This window comes from Alternaria dauci, chromosome 10, assembly GCF_042100115.1.
Source record: "Alternaria dauci strain A2016 chromosome 10, whole genome shotgun sequence".
Classification (NCBI taxonomy): Eukaryota; Fungi; Ascomycota; class Dothideomycetes; order Pleosporales; family Pleosporaceae; genus Alternaria; species Alternaria dauci.
Window position 1 is genome coordinate 1,498,508 of NC_091281.1, and position 17,025 is coordinate 1,515,532.

The window sequence follows — 17,025 nt, forward strand, 5'->3', positions numbered from 1 at the left end:
GCAAGGATCTTGTTCGTGGGTATGTTCGTTCTCATTCATTCAGTGCAGTCTAGCTGCTTTTCATGTAGCTCATCGTAAGACGGCAGTAGATCGTAAACACATACACACGTGGACAAGACTCAAAAAAGCCGTCTATGCCTTAGCGGCACCAGCCTTAATGAGGAGAATATCACCATCCTCGACAACGTAGTCCTTGCCCTTGGTCATGATCTTGCCCTTTGCCTTCAAAGTGGCTTCGTCTCCCTCTTCCCTCAGTGCGTTGTAGTTGTACACGATAGCCTGGATGAAGGTCTTCTCAAAGTCACCGTGAATGACACCAGCAGCTTGTGGCGCCTTAGTGCCAGTCCTGATTGTCCATTGGCGAACTTCATCAGTGCCAGTGGTGAAGAAGCTACCAAGTTGAAGGGCCTTGCGCATGGTCTGGATGGCCTTGGGTAGCGCTGACGTGGTCTCGAGCTTCTTGAGCTCTTCGGCAGCCTCCGCATCAGACATGACAGCGATGCGCTCCTCGAGTTGTACTGAGATGGGGATAATTGGGTCGCCGGGGGCGTTGGTCTTGACCCATTCAGCAATCTTGGGAAGATGCTTGTTCTTCTTGCGGATATAGTCCCTCTCACTCAAGTTGACGAGAGTTACGACGGGCTTGGCTGAGAGGAGGAAAAGAGGGTTGATGTGTTCGACCTAGCAAACGGTAAGTAAATGCTTGCAAGAAGTATCTCAGAGACATGATGTGGTTGGGATGTTGTTGATCAGAGAAGGACTTCACTTCAGAACGGCCCAGCGTTAATGGGCCATCAGAGAGCTGGGATTATAGAGCAATCGCTCTTTGTCATCTTCTAACAGGGGGTGTGAGAGAAAGAAGCAAGATGTACGTACCTCCTTGGGCGACCAGTTGCCCTTCCGGACATCCTTGCCGTCCTTGAGCATCTCGAGGACCTTCTCGACTGTGGCCTGCTCCTCCTTGAGCTTCTTCATCTCCAAACTCTGACCGCCTCTCCTTGTCTCCTTGACAAGCGCTGCAAGTGCCTTCTCGGTGAACTCGATATCTTTCAAGCGCAGCTCCTCGGCGATAATGTCCAAGTCACGGATGGGGTCGACGTCACCCTCAACGTGGATGATCTCGGCGTCGTCGAAGCATCGGACTACTTGGAAGATGGCGTCGACGGCGCGAATGTGCGACAAGAAGGCGTTGCCCAGACCGGCACCAGTCGAGGCACCGCGCGTAAGACCAGCAATGTCGTAGATGGTCAGGTGGGCGGGTACGACCGACTTGGGCTTGTAGTGCTCTACCAGCCAGTCGAAGCGCTCATCTGGCACAATGACGCGCGACTCTTCTGGGTCGATGGTGGCATACGGGAAGTTGGCGGGGTTACCAAGCGAGCACTTTGTGATGGCTTGGAACAGCGTCGACTTGCCGACGTTTGCTAGGCCAACCTGGCAATCACTGTTAATGTGAGAACGCGGCGAGACAGGCTAGGCAGGGCTCTCACTCACGATACCGGTCTTCAGGTTGTTGCCTGGCCTGCCGAGCGGGAGCTTGACCTCCTGGACCTGCTTCTTGGGAGGCATCTTTTTCTTCTTGGGCGCGGACGCGTAGGTGCGAGCGGCGGCAAAGACGACGAAGAATTTGGAGGGAGAAGGTGGAGAGTGCAAAGAGGCCGAAAAATGGCAGGCAGTTCTTGCTGCCGGAGCGTAAAAAGTGGGTATCAAAGAAGAGAAAGAGAAGGTCGTCAGAGGCGGCGTGAGGGGCATTAGCAGCCGAAATGCATTTTCCTGGAACAAGCAGAGGCTGGAGGTCCAATCGAATTTTCAAGAGTTTATGTGGCTAGGGTGGCGTCCGTGCGGCGCTTACTCCAACGCGGCAAGCGCCTGGTTCATCGAGCGCCGATCGCCAGAGCATGGGCGGTCATGCCGACGATGAACTGCCCCAACCTCACTCCTCCATCGCCGCATATTACTTCGAGGGCTGGTCCCGCTCACTGACCTGTACCCTCTCTCCCCTGTACCTGTACCTGTACCAGTACCTCGCACCATCCGCCGTCCTTTACCAGCGTCTATGATACCCCACCCTCCATCTTCGGTACCACACGTAGAGAGATACCTATCGCAATAGATACCACACTCCATTTCCACACATCCCACCACACTTACACACATTCGCACACACAACATGTCGTCCTCTACCCGGCCAAAACCCTCGCGCAAAAGTTCCGGCAACCATAGGAGTACGTTGTCGCTTACACGAACCGAGGTCACCATACACGTCTATGATCTATTACCCCCAGGCAAGGTCGCCACTGTGCTCTGGGCGATTGGAAGTTCTCTCCTGCACACGGGTGTGGTTATCGGCGACCGGGAATATGCATATGGCGGACATGACCGGCGAGATCTCACCGGAGTGTACTGGACGAAACCTGGGCAAGAACCTCCGGGCGGTACATTCAAGCAGGCGATCCTACATGGCTTCTCTTTTCGGCCTGAAGAAGAACTAGAGGCCATTATACAAGAGGTAAGCGACAATGGTCGTATTCGGAGAACTGGCTAACGTGTCACAGGCCTCACACGAGTTCCAAGGAACGTCATATAACCTCCTCACCAAGAACTGCAACCACTTCACATCCTACCTCTGCGAGAAGCTCACCGGCCGCCCAGCCCCAAGCTATCTGAATCGTGCCGCTAGCATCGGCGTCGCTCTACCATGCGTTGTACCACGGGAATGGATAGCGCCACCGGATTATGATACTGCTGATGGAGAGTTGCTTGACGAGGAGTTCGAAGACGAAGGAGCGTCGATGCTGCGACACGACCGAGAGCGAGAACGCCATCGCACAGCTGAGGAGGCAAGGGGCTGGGAAAACGCGAGCTATTCTGCTGGAAGTAGTCGTGGTGATCAAGGAGGCGCAAGAGGGCCTATTAGGTATGAAGCCGGAAATCTTGCACCCAGGCTTGTTAACATCGCGGAAACGGACTCTAGTGGTCGGTCTATTCCACCCGCTGAGAGGGCACCCTTGCCGAAAAATCTGACATGACTCTGGAATTGGTCTAATTGGCCCTTGGTCACTATACACGGCTCTTTGTGATGCCTGCCTTCAAGCGAAGGCCTATACCCATAGACGCCTGGTGATGCCCTACTATCATCGTACACTTGTGCTGCCCCGCACTCTCTAACCCAATCTCCTTGGCTTCTTGCTCCTGACACCACCAAACTTCAATCTCGTAGAGTCGGCCAGCTTGACAATCAGCGGCCGTATCCGCTTTCCCTCCGAACCCAGTATCGCCTTTGTGACTGCCTCCCTGCCTGGCCCAAACCCTCTGTAGATCAACTCCAACTTTTGAATCTGCGGCAGCAAGCCCTTGTCCTGGATCCGGTTCATGAGGAAAGCTGCGAGTTGGTAGGCAGCATCGTATGTTCCGCGCCCCGCTTTCCGGAACCCAATGTTTCCACACGATACTGAGATCAAGGGGTTGCGATTTGGCTGCGTAAGACACAGATGTGTGTTGTGCTTGGTAGCGTAGACGTGTAGTTTGTGCTTGTCGTCCTCTTCCCACTCGCGTGGTGCGAGGTTCTTGAAGCCTGGGGTCCCGTCGGCGTTGGGTATCATGGTACCATAAGGGTCAGGGCTGGCGTTCTGGAAGTTGCGTGACACGTTGCCGAGGAGACTGTCCATTGACAAAGAAGGCTTATTGCGGTCGGTGGGAGAGGCATTGAGGGCTCGTGTGCTGTGGGAGAAGGGTCGCAGCGGCTGCGTGTGTTGACATGATGCGCGAATCGTGCATGTGAGCGACCGAAACGTCCGTAGGGTGGTGTTGCTGGCCATGTTGGAGGCGGTAGATGCCCCGATTGAGGTTCGCGGATGCAGTGACTTGCTAGAAGGTCGAAGAAAGTTGGGAGCTTGGCACTACAGTACCGCGGAAAAAGATGGCGATGCCGAAACTGACGTCCTTCACCCAACATTTGTCGCGCCCACTTTCCAAACAAACCCCTTCTGGGCCGGTTGTACCTCAATTTAATATTAGTCTTGTTGTGTTCAATTCCAGAGCATGAGGCCCCAAACAGCAAACACATTCGCCGCCACTGCGCGATGGAGCATACAACCCGCCGCTGCTACACCTGCAAGCGCATACGGAAGAGCTGCAGCGTATAGACGGATATCGACACTGCCAAGAGCCTCGCAAGTTTCCTCCGCACGCACCTCGCTGCCACCCACACCTACACTTTCCTCTCAACGCTTCCTCCGCAGCGAGTTCTTGCCCCAAGACATTCTCTTCCGCACGTCATCCGCATACGCCCGCCACTTCTCCTCTCACCCCGCACTACACGAGCAAGCGCAAAAACAAAAACCCGTAAAGGACGAGGAGCCTCAGCCCGCAAAGCCCAAAAACTCTGAGGGCACCACAGCAGAGCAGGCTGCAGGCGACCAGGCAAACAAAGAGGGCGAGGAGGCCAAAGAGAAGAAAGAGGGAGAGGAGGAATCTGGTGAGCAGAAAGAGGGCGAAGAGGGTCAGAAGAAAAAGAAGGATGACACACCCCCACCCCCACCCCACGGCGACAAGACACCATGGCAAGTCTTCACTGAGACCTTGAAGCAGGAGTTCCAGGCCTCGAAAGACTGGAACGAGGGCACAAAGCAGTTGGGTGGTGCACTACACGACTTTCAGCAAAATCCAAATGTCCAAAAAGCTGGACAGATCTCTGAAGCTGCCAAGACAAAGACTACCGAGGCATTGAAGGCGACGGCGTCAGCTGTCGGTCATGGTGCGGCGTGGACATGGGACACTCTGCCGGTCAAGGGAGTTCGGGCTGCTGCGAGGGTTACCGGAAGCGGTATCGAATACGCAACCCGACCAGTGCGACAGACAAAGGCCTTCCAGGCTGTGAAGGAGACCATTGATGATGGTAGCTCATCAAGATACGGTGGCTGGGTCGAGAAGGAGGAGCGTAGGAAGAGGCGCGAGCTGCGCGAACTCAACGAACTCCAGAGAACAGGTGGTAAGAGCCTGGGGCCAATGGAGGAAGACCCAAAGTAAGATTCTTGAAAGCAGCCCAGAGTCTTTGACTAACAACTTGCAGTGCTGGTACAAACGTCACCCTGCACAAGGACGCCAAGTACAAGGAAGTCTGGAGAGAGTGGAAGGACAACTCGAAGATCGCCCAGGGTTTCTTCGGCATGAAGACCGTCTACAGGGAGTCCGAAAACCCTCTCATCGAGACCGCCCGCAGCATTACCGACCGCATCACCGGCTTCTTCGCCGAGAACGAGACAGCCATGGTCATCAAGAGATTCAGAGAAATGGATCCCAACTTCCAAATGGAACCTTTCCTGACCGAGATGCGCGAATACATCCTCCCAGAAGTCTTGGACGCATATGTCAAGGGCGACATTGCAGTTCTGAAAGAGTGGTTGTCAGCAGCACAATACTCAGTTTATGCAGCGCTGATGCAACAATACCAAGCCGCGGGTCTCAAGTCTGACGGAAAGATTGTCGACATCCGTGGTGTTGACGTTCTGAACGCGAAACTGCTAGAGCCAGGAGAGATCCCAGTCTTCATCCTCACCTGCAGAACACAAGAAGTGCACGTATATCGCAACGCCAAGTCAGGTGAACTCGCATCTGGCATGGACGACAAGGTTCAGCAAGTCACATACGCTATTGGTGTCACCAGAATACCAGAAGACGTGAACAACCCCGAGACTCGAGGATGGAGATTGATCGAGCTGCAGAAGAGTGCCAGGGATTACTACTGAACGAGTCGCCAAATTATCCCTTTTTCTTTCAACGCTGCGTCCCTACCCTGTACGAATACGCCATGCTTTTGCGCATCTCATGTTATTCCGGCATCTTTGGCGTCTTAAAAAGATACAGCTATTGCTCTGTTTTTACTATGGTCCCGGCCTCTGCATGAGGGTTATTTTGTCTTCGTCAATAGGTCATGGAAGTGGATAGACGGACGTTGTAGAAGAGTACGGCGTCCTACATGACACACTTCTCTACTCTGTATGTATAGTATTATGACTTGATGGATTGGTGGAGTGGAAATACCACGTGTAAAGCATGAGGAATATGCCCTGAAGATGGAATTGAGAAGAATCAATCGTCACTTTGTACATTGTGCGAGCCAAATCTTCCTCTTTGCCATAATCGTCGGATTCTGAAATGAGACTGCTCGAGTCAACAGCACACATATTGCAATTCGTACAGGGACACGGTTCACAGGCATGGCAGGCTTCAGCGCCAACCCGTTCAACTCGAAAGGTGGGCACACCCACGCCAGACCTTCCGGCTTGAACCAAGTCCACCATCGGCCGAAGTACGCACCAAAACACTGACACAGTCGACGACAATTCAATAGTATTTATCTTGGCTGCCGTTGAAACCCAAATTTCCCCTGACTTGGATAGTCGAACCAACGGCTCGCCTTCTCTCTGCCGAGGCATTTCAATTCGAGAGAGTCCGAGCTCGCGCGGAACCTCCGGTGTTACCATACGCTCACCGACTTCCCTCTAGCTTAGGAAAAGTTTCTGATTCTAGGCGCCGCGCAGATACGTAACTATGATATCCGCAAGGTCTGCCTTATCTGGGCATGTGGGCCGGAGTCTGGGACTCGGGGGTAGGAGGGCATTGGCCCCGCGCGAAGTCGGCCAGCGTTGTATAAAGGCTGGTCGCGGTACAGATGGGAGGATTATAAGGTGGCAGAGTACTATTTGTAAGTCATCCTTGTTCTCAATTGATCTGGCAGGGCTATTGGCTGTCGTCATAGAAGAATCGAAGAAGGATATCGAAACTAACATTTTTGTAGCACAGTCGCAAACTTCACAACACACAACACCGTCGCCGCCGCCACCCAATTCAAATACCCAAAAGGCCAAACGCCCAATCTATATCCGTCTACCTATCGCCTTCGCTCTCACACTTCTCACCTTCACAGGCGGCTTCATCATGGCCGGCGCCCCTGCAATCGAGTCCCTCAGGGACCTCTCGAACCCACCCACTGACGCCGAGACCCTGGAAATGTTCCAGCCCTCCACAGAACAAGTCGCGGAAATAGAACGAAGCATATTCGAGCACCCCCTCACAAAATCCCTCCTCGAAGACCCCAAGTACACTCCCTCGCGTCCCCACCTCAAGATCCCAGAGGGTCTACGAGCACAAAACCTCACTGGAGGCACCCTCCTCGGCCCCGACAAGATCGCCGTCCCCCCACTACAATTCAGCACCACAGACGGCTCGTCGTTCGTGTCTCTGCAATACCTCGGTGGCGCACTCTGCGGACACCCTGGCATCGTGCACGGCGGCCTCCTAGCCACGCTCCTAGACGAAGGCCTCGCACGATGCTGTTTCCCTGCTTTGCCCAACAAAGTCGGTGTCACTGCCAGTTTGAACATTACGTACAAGGCGCCGTGTATGGCGGGGCAGATTGTTGTTCTCAGGGCTGAGACGACAAAGGTTGAGGGCAGGAAGGCGTGGGTTAGGGGGTGGTTGGAGACGGTTCCTAAGGAGGGCAAGGAGCCGCTGGTGCTGACGGAGGCGGAGGCGTTGTTTATTGAGCCGAGGCAGGCGGCGCAGATGAAGAGGGTTGTTAATTAGGGTGGGGTTGGATTGAGATGGTATGGCATTCTCGGGGCGTTTGGGGAGTATCACGTTTAATGTAGATGTTGGTGGTTGGTTCGTTGATAGACGTTTAGACTCGCGGTCTAGAGATGCGATAGTATGTGTTACTATGTGAAACGAATATATACAAAGACTCGGATAACCCCGAATGACAATCGTGCGTGAGATCAAGATGGTATTGTAAGACGAGGGTCAGGACATGCTCGTACGATCTAGAGGAACAACACCTGCGTGTCGAGAGAGAGAGAGAGCCATACAGGCCGTGTTAAGCAGTGGATCAAGTAGATTGGGGCTAGCAGTGTTAATAAAGAGACTACCGAGACGTACCATCGTGGTTACGCCAGCGTCTTGAAAACCCAGCAATATGGTAATCGGTGCAGCTCGTCAGAGGAAAACGGCTTCACACCATAAACCGAGGGAACAGCGGTTAGACCAAGTCCTCGAAACTGTAGTGCGGCTGTCCTGATCAATTTCTCTAACCATAACCCGATTTCTAGCTTTTATCTGCATGTAGATAGTAGTTGTGTTTAGTGCTGTGCATAATATACCGCGGTAGAGGACTCTGGCGTGCCAGTTCGGTATCTCCCTCGGATGTGGTGCGACCGCTCATAAGCTGTATTTGACACAAGCGTATCACTTAGTTAATTTAAACATCACCCGTATAGACAACATAGTTTGGTACGACACTCGCTTCTTTCATTAAAATATTAACGTCCGATCCAATTCCTCAAGTCAGCCACTACGTCAACAAGAGACGTAACCCTCTCACTGCGTGCGAAACATTCGGAACAAGCTAAGCTACTACCTTCCCAACTCACTCACACTCGAGCTACCTACAACAACAGAGAGCAAGACAGGAGGAGATCTTTCCATCTTGCACGACTACGCCAGTGAAAAACAAACATATCCAGATCCGTAGATCTGCGATAGCACAACAGCCAACAACAACAACAAGATCAAGATGATACTGCATCCGAAAGGTACCTTTGGACACAGACCGAGTTGAAAAGTAAAAAGAGATATCAGGAAACGAGGAAAAAGCAAAGAGTGTATGAGAAAAGAAACGAGTTTGTGGGGTAAGAGTGTTCTATTTACAACTGAGACTCTTCCGTTTCGAGAGGAGAGAAGGTTGGTGGTCGGCGAGGTTGGGAGTTGGGGAGTAGTTGACGCGCTGTGGTGAGGTTGGCGTCGGGTATCTGTAGCGACTGAATGCGAAGTTCGACAACGCTTCGTGTTTGGTAACAAGGGATGTGGGAAAAGACGCCCGGCGCTGATGAATGCTATGCTCGAGAAAGAAAGATCTGCTGTACAGAGGTATGCGGTTGCTGGAATGACGCTACTTTTCGAGAGGGTGGAGGATGTGTGTGGTGTGATGAGGATGACGGCTAAAGATTGCTTGGAGCATGGGCGCATTATAGGCATGACGGCAGGCTAGATTGGAGTCAAGACCTTTATCGGTTTTGACCGAGGTTCAGCCATGACATATCCGATTGCTCCTTCGCGTTCGGTTGCTGGTGGGGACCAGGACCCGGGAACAAGGTTGCCGAGCTTTCATGTCCAACTCTTGGTGGTGGGTAGAAAGAGTTGAACTTCGGGCTCGGCAGCGCCTGGTCAACATGTCCTCCCTGTGCGCCACCTGGACCACCTGGGAACACCGTTGCGGTGCTCTCACGATCTTGTGGGAGACCGAGACGCGGCGGCGCAGGATACATCGAGCTGAACTTGCTCTTGGGCATTTCGTCTTTCGGGGCAAGAGGCGCGTTACCAGATGGGAACATGGTAAACGTGCTGTCTCGCATGTCAGGAACAGTTGGTGAGTTGTCGCCTTGTCCAGGGTAGAAGGAGCTGAAGTTGCTCTTAGGATAGAAAGACTCTGTGCCATCGGGGTAGTACGAGCTAGTGCCATCGAACTTGTTGGAATCGATGACCATGCTGCCAGTGTACTGACTGCTGGTCCGTCGGTCATCACCCATTGGGGTCCAGCTCTCTACTGGATTGCGTAGGTAATGACGATCGTCGTGACTGAGAGCAGATATCGAGCTAGCGTTCGAGTTCGCGCGGGCGAGCTCAGCTTGCATGGGTTGCACTTGATGTGGTAGGCCGGGTAGACTGCTGGTGGGCGTTCCAAGCGTTGGACTTCCGCTCGCCACTCGGCTCAGACGCTGCCCATCGTTGAACTTGGGGATCTCCAGCGGAGCGATATGTTGTGATGGCCGTGAACTGTACATGCGCGAATTTGTGTAATGAGATTGACTACCGGTACTTGTTCGGTCCGATGCGAAGGTCGATCGGTCGGCAGGCGGTGCACTAGCAAGGTTCGTGGCTTCGTTGTTCGCGAAATACCGACTCCAGCCGGAGCTGCGAGCTCTTGGTGCAGGCTTAGGGTTCCGACTGGAGTTCTGACGAACCATGGGCTCAACAGGCTCCGGCTTCAGGTCGAACTTGGCAAGCTCGTAGGGCTCGTTGTAGCCCTCAGAGTAGCCTAGTGGGCTAGTCTTCTTGACGAGTCCTGCTGTGCTGGCATCACTCGCGGCGTTCTTCTTGTGGCCACCACCGCGTCCTTGAATGATGGCAAGTGATGTTAGCGAGTCGTTGTTATGTTTGGGCTGGTAAGTGACGACAGATCCACCAGCCTCCTTCATGAAAGCGGCACCACGGTCGGCAAAGCTCATGCGGTCATTCTTTTCGACGTAACCTGGATTCTGCCTGCTCTTGTTCTTCCTGTACTTGAGACAGAACAAGATCAAGATTAGGATGAATGCAATCCCAAAGATTGTGCCAAGTGTGGCTCCAAGCACGGTCAGCATCTTTCCCTTATTGCTAGGAGGAGCCACAGGTGCAGCGGCTTCCCCTGTTGTACTAGCACTTGGAGTGGCCGACAAGGATGCTGTTGCGGTTGGTGTCGATGAAGCACTGGAGGACGATACGGAGTTTACCAGGACATTTTGTCCAGCAAACAATGCTGTCGCATTCATCCATGAGTTCTCCTGCGCTTCGAAGATGGCGATGGGTTCATCGTCGTTACCTCCGCTTGCGACGGTCGTGCCATCATCCCCTTGTGCCAATGAGTAGCCAGTTCGTGATGTGTTCGGTGCGTATGTCTCGTTATACGACGACCAGTCGTCCAAGGTAACTCGCTTTACCTTGTCCCCCTTCTTGTCCCCTCCAGCGAGGGTTCCCGGGGCTGCGGGCGACCCGTCCTTGTTGATCAATAGAATTCGTTCCACGGTGTTTGGTACTGCGCTCATGTCGAACTTCTGCAGAGCGATCCTCTTGTCATTTTTGCTGGTGACTACCGAGCACTTGACGACATCTTCGTTGACAATGGGTTCTGTGAGGGTGACGCCGAGATCTTGCCATCCCGACGCCTTGTCAAACTTCCATACCGCCGTGTTGGTCGCGCCACCACCGACTAGTAGTGCAGTGTTCGCATCCGAGTTCATAAGCATAGGATTCACAGAAGGCGGCGCGCCACCCGAGGGCGAACTCGAGACAGCGTAGGGTTCGACAGTGGAGAAGACGAACGATTCAGATGACGGGCCGTTATCGCCTTCTGTTTGTGAGCCTGAGTATACGAGAATCTCTTTTGAGTCTTCGAGGTAAACGGCTCCATGGTTTACGCGATTTTGTGTGTTCCAGCTTTCTGACCGTTGCCAATCCCACTTCTTCTTGGAGAATGTATAGTGCATCAATCCAGGGTAATTCCAGGTTGAAGCCGTCTCGTTGACGCGACCTCCAACAATGAACAGCTTGGCCGCCTGGGCGTCCCCCTTGGGTGCTGCTTTGACGCATTGCGCTCCAGTGAGCGAGATGTCCATAGGCAACGCCTTCCATTCTGCCCCCTCTTCCAGCTTCAGCGATTGAAATCCAGATGGCGAGTATACGTAAAGCGTGTTATCGTAGATGATTGAGCAGTGCCCACTCAGCGGGTAAATTGGCTTTGGTAGCGACATGATTGTGTTGATCGTAGGATGATCCGGTAATATAGCGAACGTGATGTGAGTTTATTCTCGACTTGAGACGTGAAGTAATAGACTGATTATGATTCGACTCGGCTTCGCATGACTAGGTGCAAGGTCCAGGGATTATTATTTGTCCGAAGATGGAGGTTGACGTTGACCGCGTATGGAAAGGCGAATGCGACGATTGAAGGATACAATTCGCTCGTAATGACAAGCGTGAGATTGACTGTAGCGCAATACAGTGTTAGTATGGTCCAGCAAGTAGTAGTCGTGTCGAACGTACTCGACTCCAAGACAGATGCCGAGACCGAGCGCGACAGTGTGTTTGATATGGCGATGGAGAACAGAACGAGTCGACGAGGGCACAGGGAGCGACGGGGCAACCCTCTCTCAAAGAGGCGTAGGGGTGTACGAAGGGTATGGCGAAATGAGAGGCAGCACAGCTCAGCGGTGTGCGGGAGTCGAGATGGAAAGCCGTCTAGGTGAGGCTGTTCAGGCACGGAGGCTGAAGCTGGGGAGAGACAGGTCAGCCTGAGCGAGAAGGAGACGTCCAACCGGCCGCTGCGAGGGTCCGTTCGCGCTCACGGTCGTGCAAGGGCGGCACTTGGGTGGGCTTGGGCATCTCCCAAATGGCCTAAGCGGCGACGGCACGAGCGAGGTGGTGACCATGCACACGAAGACGGTCAGGGGTAAATGGTGAGACAAACCAATGACGCTGCGCAGCTGTCGTCGTTATTCGCCAGTGCCCCTGGCCTTAACCAAGAATACTTAGCGTTCATCTTAGCCAAGACACATGCTTGCAGCGAAGAAACAGCCCCAGTGTCGGAACATGTCCCTAGGTTTCTGTGCGATTGCAGCACCAGCAGAATCTGCACGGTGAGGATGTTGAGAGTTGCGGGGTCAACGGCCAGCAGTACCCGACGCTACCGGACGCCGTTCTGGCAGCCATCGAAATGATGCCATCAAACCAGCTCCAATAGTTGCTGCTGTGCCGATCTTGTCGCTCGTTGTGCATCACACGCTCTTCGCGCATGAAACTTCCATAACAAGGGTTCTGATCATTTCCGCTCCTACGATCACTTCACGAATCAAGACATACCGCCTCGCTCCTTGCCTCTTTCTGCTCGCCTGTCGCGCGCCATCCCGAGATGGGACGTTGTGCTTCGGAGTAGAGAGATTTGGAAAGTCGGCTCCGTAGACTCGACCCCATTGCCGGCGCTCGTACATGTGCCCAAAAACGTGTACAGCCGTATACGCATGCACGCACAGTGGTACCTATCGATAGTGCGCATTCAGACGATGTCCCGGGAGCCATGGCGAACAGTTTGGCGGAGCTAGGCATGCTGTGCACTTTGTGCTCGCTCCTAGCTTCCTGTGAGGTTTACGCACAATTAGTCGCCGATGTCGGTATCGCGTACTGTCGTCGCACCTTTCATCACATTCCCATATCGACGATTCGAAGATATTGACTGTGATGGCATGGTGGCAATAAAAAGCGAGAGGCGCGCGCTCAGGTGGGCGGCTTCGTGGTGGGTGGCGAGATACGAAAGACCCTCTAGCGGACACCTGAAACAGAATCTACGGTCCTTCTCACGGATGCATGGCCTGACTCAGCTAGGAACACGCCAGCTGCTAACCACGCGCTCTACGTTGTGAGCGCAATACGATGGCTCCAACACCAACGATCCATTGCTGTCTACGAAATCGCTAGCGATCACGAAATCTTCTAAATGCTACTAAAAACGTCTTCCATGCAGCCAACCTTGACGGTGACCACGTTGGTGGCGCTGTGCACATCGTTATTAACCATTTGGCTGCCTACCCCGCCAACAGCACTGAGTTGGGACAGCAATATCCGGCTGCGTACTAGGAAGGCATAGGATGCAGCTGGCCGTCATCAATGTCATGCAAGCTGCAAACGACATTCCTTCAGACTCGTCAACCAACGGCAAAACAACTCTCTGGCAGCTAACAATACACCAAGCAATCCCGGTTCCACACACTGGCAAGTTTCTAGCCAGATTTTGGATCTTGCTTTCCCACGTTACCCAGCCCCAGGCGTCCTGTCCAAACTCTACTGTGTATTTATTTTGATGCCTTGGGCTTCAAGGGAAGGTCTACGGCGTGGACGGGATCCGGAGTGTTTGAGCGAGACGGCTTGTCCCTACCCACATGTTCGCTATGCGAAACACTATATCCGCTGCCACCACGCGATATTCTGTTTCGCAGCGATACGCCTGCTAATTAGTTCTTTGTCATTCGACTAAGCCGGCAAGTTTCGTCATGCGTCTTTGGGTCTGAGGAAACACACGTGTCCGAGCATCATATCTTCTATCGATTGTCATGCGTGCGCAGATTCCCATGCGTCGGAGATTGGAGTGAACGGCAAGCGAACGGCACTTGCAGCTGTCACATCCATCACGTCGGGCCATACGAAAAAGCATCGAGACGTTAGGACCCGTGTGGGAACAAGCAAAGTCGCGGATCGCGACGTTCGATCTATGTTCGGCTACGTTTCGTTTGAAGGGAGTTGCTTTCTCAAACGAACTGTTACCACGAGACGAGGAACCGTTATCGCGGGTGCTCGCAATTTCATGACAGACTTCATTATATATTGTCCCACATATGCTAGTCAGTCAACATATCTTGATTGCGGAATGGTCTCATCGTATAAGTGGTAATAACTTTCTCTCTAGTCGGAACGAATCAAGTCTGCACACGATCAAGGTGCTGAATTATACTTTGAACCCTCCGGCACTTACACGCCATCAATGCTGCTTTGACATTGGCCTATTCAAGGACACTGCGCTTACGGTGTGCATGCACTTGTATCTGAAATATCGGCGCCATCTACCTGCATATGCGGTCAAATCTACCTAGGTACGACATGTCAGATATGCGAGAAGCGTGAGATTTGCGTACCACGCCACCCTCAGTGCTGACCCGACATGCGTATTCTGGATATACAATTATAGACCTCAATTGCTACATGCTTCTTTCGCTTGGACGGAAGATGGGTATCGAACAGCCATGATTTCTTCTTGTCTTGTGTCGGATAAGATGACGCTCCTGCAGCTATGTCACACCGTAAATGTATTGGCTGTATTTCTTCTTCAAGCATTTCAGAAGATTATGTAGGTAAATGGTGTAGTTCAGAAGAAGGACAACATTCCTGGTAGCAACCGAGAATACTAATGATACAGATACTAGCGGAAGCTTAGACAGAGAAGACATCGCTGTTCATGCTGTTTGAATCTGTGTGTGCAACAGGACATACCGTTTCGGGTAAGACACGAGCATATTTTAGTTCAAATAGCATCGTTGTTCAATACGAATATTACCCGCATCTCGTAACCAGTCTTCGTATCCAAACATAGCACGTCGTAAACACAATTATCCTGCATTTTCCAAATGCCACGAACAATGCAAAATGTAACGAGTATTCGTACTTTGAATCAAAATCTTTAACATTTAGAATACGTGTCTCATTACAAAAAGGGTCCAACGAGCTGTCCAACCACAGCGGGCCGGCTCTCCCAGCGGGTGTGGTGTCCATCCCTCGTGTACTCCTTCCATGCCTTTTCTAGCCCATTCGCCACGCATCCGCTATGTCAATCCAGCCCTCAGCCACCATCAGCTAGCACGAAATCTGTCTCCGTCTCTCCACACTCCGATTCGTTCCCACACCTCGCAGTAGTCCGTCACGTTTAATACGGAATCAACACCGTCGCGAAGTGTCATCGACTAGTCTCGCAGACGTTAACCCTTCCCATCCCCTCCGCTTGGGCACCCTTCGCGTCGACGCGAAGCAGGTGCATGGTAGTAGTGGCATCATGCAGTAGCCGAAACAGTAGCAGATGTGCACCACGCCACCACGGATCTGTCGGATACACGAAAGATGCAGGTCGGTGGTACGAAGGAACCAGTAGAGAAGCCAGGACGGATCAAGACACTGTTGAAGCTGTAGGAGAAGCAAGAAAACAGACGGCTAAGGAGGATTGGAGATGGGCAAATTGTATTGTTATATAACCATTCATGGAGCTGGATTTCTCCAAGAGACCAGTCGAGAGCGCATACCAGGCTCTTATGAGCACAGCTCCAGAGTTGTGATTGAACGTCTGGAGAGGTTCCGACGACCTGGGAATCGGGATCTCGGAGAATCGTGAAACCATGGGCATGGTCACACGGAAAAGCCACCACAGATGCATCGCAGCTGGGTGGCACGCGGTAGTTTGTCAAACATCAATCCAGCTTAATCCGAAGCCTGGCATTCGATATGACAGGTGTACTGCATCGTATACACAAACTGGCTGTGTAAGTGTGGGAATGTGTCTCACCATCAAACCATCTCCTTCATCGAAAACTCTCGAAGACGGTCTGCAGGCGAGCGACAACTATTGTCGTCTGGCATTATTCTCCGCTAGTCGTATAGCTCACTTCAACCATTAATCGGTTGGTGAGTAGATATTCTAGCGTGGGCAAAAGGGACCTCACGTGCATGCTATCACGGCGACGGCTGGAGTAACAAATCTCATTCGTTGCCAAACTCCAATCCATCGTGGTATCATTTCGAACAGAAAACTTCGACGGGGCCGCATGACGGCAAGTCCATTGTTCGAGCTAGAAGCCGGTGTAACGCCCTGCTTTTCCATGCGCGTATCGCATGCCCAGACCGTGAACCCATGATATGCATTTCATCCACTACGGACGGGGATGCTCGTGTCGATGTCCCTCGTCGTCGTGGTGTGTGTCGTCAACCAAGGAAAGCGTTGATACGCTTATGCCTCCCTCTGCTTCTTCTTCTCCTCGCGGCCGGCGCTCTTGCGCTCCAGGATTTGCTCACGGTCCTTGTCGAGCTTGAGCTTGGTGATGACGACCTTGGAGGGAGCGATGGGGATGGGAACGGACTGGCCGTTGCTCTTCTCGCGGACGACTGCGTTGTGACTTAGCATACCTGTCGATATGTGAGGATAGAGGGGTACGCACTGCCGTTGACGTGGAGGCAGTACTTGAGGCGGTAGACGGAGGAGACCTTGCCCTCACGTCCCTTGTTGGAGCCGCGGACAACGGTGATCTCGTCCTGGAAAAAGTCAGCATACGACAGCACCGGGGCGAAGACTCTGGATACTCACATCCTTGCGGATGGGAATGCTGCGCACTCCGTGCTTCTCGCGGAGCTCCTTACTCAAAGGCGCCTGAAGGTTGTTAGAACATGTCTCCTGCAATGTTCCAAGTCTCTTCATACGCTCATGATGACCCGACGCACACTACTCGGCGCACTGAAGTGTGCCTTTCGCGATTTGCGGCGAGAGCTCGCGACCATTGACTGGACCTTGGTCATTTTTGCTGTGGAATTGGCGGGTTGTCGGGTTAGTAGACAAAGTTCGTGTCGCGATCGCAAAAATTGGAGTTCTGAGATGTGCCTTGGCTGGGGCAGGTTCGCTTCGCTAGC

At 52.9% G+C, this 17,025-nt stretch overlaps 7 protein-coding genes across 7 annotated transcripts; 3 read left to right on the forward strand and 4 right to left on the reverse strand.

Moving 5' to 3' along the window:
* Positions 1-19: 19 nt before the first annotated feature.
* Positions 20-1,771, reverse strand: ACET3X_009905 (uncharacterized protein). The gene is made up of 3 exons (XM_069456072.1): positions 1,495-1,771; positions 877-1,434; positions 20-681 (listed from the first exon to the last, which is right to left on the reverse strand). The coding sequence occupies exons 1-3, from the start codon at positions 1,750-1,752 to the stop codon at positions 133-135; spliced, it is 1,365 nt and encodes a 454-aa protein (XP_069302738.1). The 5' UTR covers positions 1,753-1,771; the 3' UTR covers positions 20-132.
* Positions 1,772-2,170: 399 nt separating this feature from the next.
* ACET3X_009906 (uncharacterized protein) lies at positions 2,171-3,029 on the forward strand (the record flags this gene model as incomplete). Its single annotated transcript, XM_069456073.1, has 2 exons — positions 2,171-2,509; positions 2,556-3,029. The coding sequence occupies 2 exons, from the start codon at positions 2,171-2,173 to the stop codon at positions 3,027-3,029; spliced, it is 813 nt and encodes a 270-aa protein (XP_069302739.1).
* A 135-nt stretch (positions 3,030-3,164) lies between these two features.
* ACET3X_009907 (mitochondrial 37S ribosomal protein uS11m) lies at positions 3,165-3,818 on the reverse strand (the record flags this gene model as incomplete). Its single annotated transcript, XM_069456074.1, has 1 exon — positions 3,165-3,818. One exon carries the CDS (start codon positions 3,816-3,818, stop codon positions 3,165-3,167), a length of 654 nt encoding a protein of 217 aa, XP_069302740.1.
* Positions 3,819-4,041: 223 nt separating this feature from the next.
* ACET3X_009908 (uncharacterized protein) lies at positions 4,042-5,747 on the forward strand (the record flags this gene model as incomplete). The annotated part of the gene is made up of 2 exons (XM_069456075.1): positions 4,042-5,024; positions 5,072-5,747. 2 exons carry the CDS (start codon positions 4,042-4,044, stop codon positions 5,745-5,747), a joined length of 1,659 nt encoding a protein of 552 aa, XP_069302741.1.
* An 805-nt stretch (positions 5,748-6,552) lies between these two features.
* ACET3X_009909 (uncharacterized protein) lies at positions 6,553-7,587 on the forward strand (the record flags this gene model as incomplete). The annotated part of the gene is made up of 2 exons (XM_069456077.1): positions 6,553-6,706; positions 6,800-7,587. The coding sequence occupies 2 exons, from the start codon at positions 6,553-6,555 to the stop codon at positions 7,585-7,587; spliced, it is 942 nt and encodes a 313-aa protein (XP_069302742.1).
* A 732-nt stretch (positions 7,588-8,319) lies between these two features.
* ACET3X_009910 (uncharacterized protein) lies at positions 8,320-14,995 on the reverse strand. Its single transcript, XM_069456078.1, has 3 exons — positions 12,281-14,995; positions 11,857-12,084; positions 8,320-11,799 (listed from the first exon to the last, which is right to left on the reverse strand). The coding sequence occupies exon 3, from the start codon at positions 11,562-11,564 to the stop codon at positions 9,063-9,065; it is 2,502 nt and encodes an 833-aa protein (XP_069302743.1). The 5' UTR covers positions 11,565-11,799; positions 11,857-12,084; positions 12,281-14,995; the 3' UTR covers positions 8,320-9,062.
* Positions 14,996-16,117: 1,122 nt separating this feature from the next.
* Positions 16,118-16,950, reverse strand: ACET3X_009911 (60S ribosomal protein uL24). Its single transcript, XM_069456079.1, has 4 exons — positions 16,819-16,950; positions 16,706-16,768; positions 16,560-16,653; positions 16,118-16,506 (listed from the first exon to the last, which is right to left on the reverse strand). The coding sequence occupies exons 1-4, from the start codon at positions 16,912-16,914 to the stop codon at positions 16,352-16,354; spliced, it is 408 nt and encodes a 135-aa protein (XP_069302744.1). The 5' UTR covers positions 16,915-16,950; the 3' UTR covers positions 16,118-16,351.
* Positions 16,951-17,025: the final 75 nt, after the last annotated feature.

Bases quoted from the DNA above. Each gene is read 5' to 3' on its own strand.
- ACET3X_009905 (XM_069456072.1), bottom strand. From the start codon at position 1,752: ATGCCCCTCACGCCGCCTCTGACGACCTTCTCTTTCTCTTCTTTGATA. The intron at 1,435-1,494 runs GTGAGTGAGAGC...AGTGATTGCCAG, and splicing joins ACAACCTGAAGACCGGTATC to GTTGGCCTAGCAAACGTCGG. The intron at 682-876 runs GTACGTACATCT...ACCGTTTGCTAG, and splicing joins GCAACTGGTCGCCCAAGGAG to GTCGAACACATCAACCCTCT.
- ACET3X_009910 (XM_069456078.1), bottom strand. From the start codon at position 11,564: ATGTCGCTACCAAAGCCAATTTACCCGCTGAGTGGGCACTGCTCAATC.
- ACET3X_009911 (XM_069456079.1), bottom strand. From the start codon at position 16,914: ATGACCAAGGTCCAGTCAATGGTCGCGAGCTCTCGCCGCAAATCGCGA. The intron at 16,769-16,818 runs GTATGAAGAGAC...AACAACCTTCAG, and splicing joins TGCGTCGGGTCATCATGAGC to GCGCCTTTGAGTAAGGAGCT. The intron at 16,654-16,705 runs GTGAGTATCCAG...GACTTTTTCCAG, and splicing joins GCATTCCCATCCGCAAGGAT to GACGAGATCACCGTTGTCCG.